At 53.9% G+C, this 4,836-nt stretch overlaps 1 protein-coding gene across 1 annotated transcript in view; it reads left to right on the top strand.

The window, feature by feature from the left end:
* The first annotated feature begins 4,328 nt into the window (after nt 1–4,328).
* LOC106899585 (loricrin-like) overlaps nt 4,329–4,836 on the top strand; it is a 7,885-nt gene continuing 7,377 nt past the window's right edge. The window contains exons 1-2 of the mRNA XM_014961462.1: nt 4,329–4,434; nt 4,534–4,827. Coding sequence (XP_014816948.1) covers nt 4,329–4,434; nt 4,534–4,827 — 400 coding nt within the window. The remainder of the gene's footprint in view (nt 4,435–4,533; nt 4,828–4,836) is intronic.

The following is a 4,836-nucleotide window of genomic DNA, read 5'->3' as shown; positions in this document are numbered from 1 at the left end:
AAAGCTTTCCTCTCCCTGGGTTTTCTAAGGACTGTTTTTCCTTTGTCTTGGAGGACTCTCTGACGCCAGGACGATGGGTTCCCATCAGCAAAAGGGCGACGGCCAAGGCATGTCTGAGCAGTCTGGTGGATGCCACGGCGGTGGTGGCGGAGGAGGTTCATGCCACGGTGGTGGTGGAGGAGGATGCTGCCACAGTAGTGGTGAAGGAGGATCTATAGTATACCAGAGCCAAGGATCATCGTGCCATGGAGGAGGCAGCAGCGGTGGTGGAGGCGGCGGCGGTGGTGGTGGTGCTGTTATTTACCAGACCCACATGTCATCATCCTCCTTTGGAGGAGGAGGAGGAGGAGGAGGAGGAGGAGGCCACCAGTGCATCAGTGGCGGCGGCGGCGGAGGTGGTGGTGGGTCAGGCCACCAGGGACAAGGACCCATCTGCATAATTGGAGGAGGAGGAGGTGGTGGTGGTGGAGGAGGAGGAGGTGGCTCAGGCCACCAGGGCCAAGGCCCCATCTGCATTGGAGGTGGTAGCATGGGAGGGGGAAGTGGGGGAGGTCATCAAAGCCAAGGCTCCGTTTGCATTATTGGTGGAGGCGGAGGTGGTGGTGGAGGAGGAGGTGGTGGCTCAGGTCATCAAAGCCAAGGCTCCGTTTGCATTATTGGTGGAGGCGGAGGTGGTGGTGGAGGAGGAGGAGGTGGTGGCTCAGGTCATCAAAGCCAAGGCTCCGTTTGCATTATTGGTGGAGGCGGAGGTGGTGGTGGAGGAGGAGGAGGTGGTGGCTCAGGTCATCAAAGCCAAGGCTCCGTTTGCATTATTGGTGGAGGCGGAGGTGGTGGTGGAGGAGGAGGTGGTGGCTCAGGTCATCAAAGCCAAGGTCCCATCTGCATTGGTGGAGGAAGCGGTGGTGGTGGAGGTGGTTCAGGCCATCAGGGCCAAGGACCCATCTGCATTATTGGAGGAGGAGGAGGTGGTGGAGGAGGAGGAGGTGGTAGTTCCGGCCACCAGAGCAAAATTCCCATCTGCATTGGAGGTGGCAGCATAGGAGGGGGAAGTGGGGGAGGTGGTGGTTCAGGTCATCAAAGCCAAGGCTCTGTCTGCATTATTGGTGGAGGTGGTGGTGGTGGTGGAGGAGGAGGTGGTGGCTCAGGTCATCAAAGCCAAGGTCCCATCTGCATTGGTGGAGGAAGCGGTGGTGGTGGAGGTGGTTCAGGCCATCAGGGCCAAGGCTCCGTCTGCATTATTGGTGGAGGTGGTGGTGGTGGTGGAGGAGGAGGTGGTGGCTCAGGTCATCAAAGCCAAGGTCCCATCTGCATTGGTGGAGGAAGCGGTGGTGGTGGAGGTGGTTCAGGCCATCAGGGCCAAGGCTCCGTCTGCATTATTGGTGGAGGTGGTGGTGGAGGGGGAGGTGGTGGTTCAGGCCATCAGGGACAAGGACCCATCTGCATTGGTGGTGGCAGCATGGGAGGAGGAGGAGGAGGTGGTGGTTCCAGCCATCAAGGCCAAGGACCCATCTGCATCGGTGGAGGTGGTGGTGGAGGAGGAGGTGGTGGTTCAAGCCACCAGGGTCAAGGTCCAATCTGCATTGGTGGAGGTGGTGGAGGAGGTGGTGGTTCAGGCCACCAGGGCCAAGGATCCATCTGCATCATTGGGGGAGGTGGCGGTGGAGGAGGAGGAGGTGGTTCATCCAGTTCTGCGATGCCCATTCAACAGCAGACCCAGGGTGTCTCCTGGCCACCGCAGATCAAACACAAGTAGTGCCTGCAGAAGGGACTCTCAGATCAAGAAAGCCCAAGATACAAACATGCCTCACATTTCTTTCTCTATTAAATTTTAAAATATTTGCATTATTCCTTTCTCCTTTTCCTGAGGATTTTTCTGTTCAGCTTCTCCAGCTGACCAGAACCTCTGGTGTTATGTATCCATAACTTCCAGCCAGGGTTGTTTCACATGCCTGTTATCTGCCTCAATTTTCTAGTGCTTGCACAAGACAATAAAACTTGCAGTTCTAGAGAGCTTCCGTGTCTGAGTGGTTGGATTTCGCTTTAAAACACAACATTTGCATTATTTCCACTATTGTGATTTTATTTTGAGCTGCTGCTGTTTTAATAAAGCTCCACAACATGAATGCATTTAGAACCCCCCTGGAAAAGAGGTGCTGGATGCACTGAATATTCTTGGGTCATCTTTTAATGTCTGTTGTTACTCATGATCCCAACTTTTGCCCGTTGGATAAAGTACCCCAAAGTTAAACATCGCATTTTCTCTACCTCATCAAAATGTCGTGCAATGCCCAAGGAAGTTTTAAATGGGATGGGAGAAAAAAAAAAAGCAAAAATCCTGATGTAAAGAGTTACAAGACACTCTTACAAGCATGAAGCTGAGGCCCTTACACATGCACAGTACAGCTCACAGCTGCACCAGACACCTGTGGATAAGAAATGAGGGGTCTCTCCAACCCTTCCTCCAGCTCTGAACCCCTTGTGGAGCCAGTGGTAGGGCCAGGACTTCAGAAAGCCCTTTCCAAGCCAAGCCTGGAATAGCTGGGGATCTCCTCATTCCCACAGGAGTAATAAAACACAGCTCCAGGTATGAGTCTTCACAGGGAGTTTCCCTACGGGAGGTGATTTCTTTGATGTGGTATATTGTGGCAATTAGCAGGGAAAGGAAAATAAACCATCTCCGCCTGAACTATTCTATGTGAGGCAGATGACAGATGCCTGGAAGTGTCCCAGAAGAGACAGGAGTGACCCACACACGTAGTAAGTAAAAGAGCTTCATGTTTACATGGGCTCCTACCCTCCCCTTGGAGGCCCCAGGGATGCACGCATCCTCAAAACACACCCAGACATGCTCCTCCAGCCAGTGCTGCCACTGGAACAGCTGAACTGCCTGGAATTTTATTATGGAAAGTCGTAGGGTGCTAAAACACCGGGGACTGGGAACTGCACAAACACTGCAATTGCCTGCACGGGGCTAACAGAAAGCTCAGGGTCCCACTTCAGGGAGGTGGGAGCATCACTGTTGAATGTCCCTGCACCCAGAAATGGCCCAGAATCAAGAAAGTGGGGACCCAGGTTTCAGAGGCTCCTGGAGCGACAGCAGGAGCACAGAGGTATCCTCAGCTCTCGCTGCTTTTTCAGAAACACCAGAGCCATCTCCCAAAATTGGATGAATTCATCCTTTTGGTTAATATCCATCAAGCTGCTGATACACAGGGTGGATGCTGGATCTGGTACCCTCTACCTGCAGCACTTCCAACGCCTTTCTAAAACCGGCATCGTCGCTCCTCCTAGAGGCAGTGCAAAGCCTGTCTGACACCTGTGCTGTCCGTAGCTGTGCACTCCAACAAAAATCACGATGTAGTGGGGAAGTCCAGGCACGTGAGATTCCTTTCCTGCCCCAGCACCAGCAGTTCTGCCCAGTGCAGCCCCCTCCATTCCCCAGGACGTCTCCATTCCCTGTGACACACTGTAAACACGAGTCTCCACAGCCCCTTCCGCTGTCGGTCACCACCCCGGCAGCGTCACCCAGCTGGAGCGGATGGTGCCAAGTGGAGGTCCCACAATCCTACCTTGAAAGTCAACCGTGGGAGCTGAGCTCACACGCGATCCCCGCAGCCAAACTGCAGGTAGCCTAGGAAGTGATGCAGGGAGGAGGCATTGATCGGATTGGATGAATCAGGACAAGTGGGCTGAAGGAGGACAGTTTGTTTAGTAAATAAAGCCATCACCATTCCTTTGGATGCCATCACTTCCCACTCGGCAAAACTTGAAATGGTATAAAAGTTGCTGGATCTCACAGAGCTTCATTCGCTCAGCTTTGCTCTCAGGCACACGTGGTCGGAGCCGAGAAGGGTAAGTCCATTTCTGCCAAAGGGAGCGATTCTTCTCGGGCTTTCGGGCTTGTAAGACACGAAAGCAGTGGTAAAGTAGACCTGGTGGGTGGTGGCTTGAAGGGCAAGAAGGTTGCTTGAATGAATTTAAATCTCCTGTGGATGTCAGAAGAAACAGGATCATCCCATGCTACTGAAAATCCTGTGTTTTGACAGTTTAGAGACAGGGATGGGAAAGCCATGGGATAAAAGACTTTAAATGATGGGTTGATTACCTTTAGCAATATGATAATCTCCTCCTAGCAAAAGGCTCTAAGTGTGGCTGGGCTCCATGGAGCACCAAGTACTCAGAAGAAAGGAAGTTCACTGGTTCTGGAGACCATCTGTCAATGTCGTCGGGCTGTACACGGGTCCTTCTGGCTGGGGGAAACTCTCGTGATGAAGGTTTCGGCTCTTGAGTAACAACCACCATGTTTCTTGCAGGGTCACTGCTCAAAGATGTGCTCCAGACAGTCCTCCCAGTCCAGTGGATGCCACAGCGGGGGCTGCTGCTGCTGTCACGGGGGCAGCTCCTCCAGCCACCAGTCTCAGGGCTCCTCCTGCTGCGGGAGCTCAGGCTCAGGCAGCTATGGTGGGGGCAGCGGGGGCAGCTCTGGCAAGATCATCATCAGCTCTGGTGGTGGAGGAGGTGGATCCTGCTGCGGTGGGGGCTCCTCAGGCTACAGCATGGGAGGAGGCTACAGCGGTGGCAGTGGGGGATCTGGCCAGAAGATCATTATTAGCTCTGGTGGTGGAGGAGGTGGCTCATCTGGATGCTGTGGTGGGGGATCCAGTGGTGGGTCTTCAGGAGGGAAGATCATAATTGGAGGTGGAAGCAGTGGAGGATCATCTGGATGCTGTGGTGGAGGATCCAGCTATGGCATGGGAGGAGGATCCAGTGGTGGGTCAAAGAGCATGATGGGGGGTGGAGGTAGTGGAGGATCATCTGGATGCTGCGGTGGGGGAT

This window comes from Calidris pugnax, unplaced genomic scaffold (assembly GCF_001431845.1).
Source record: "Calidris pugnax isolate Ruff unplaced genomic scaffold, ASM143184v1 scaffold516, whole genome shotgun sequence".
Lineage (NCBI taxonomy): Eukaryota > Metazoa > Chordata > Aves > Charadriiformes > Scolopacidae > Calidris > Calidris pugnax.
The sequence above is the reverse complement of the archived record's forward strand: the minus strand, read 5'-3'. Positions and strand labels throughout refer to the sequence as shown.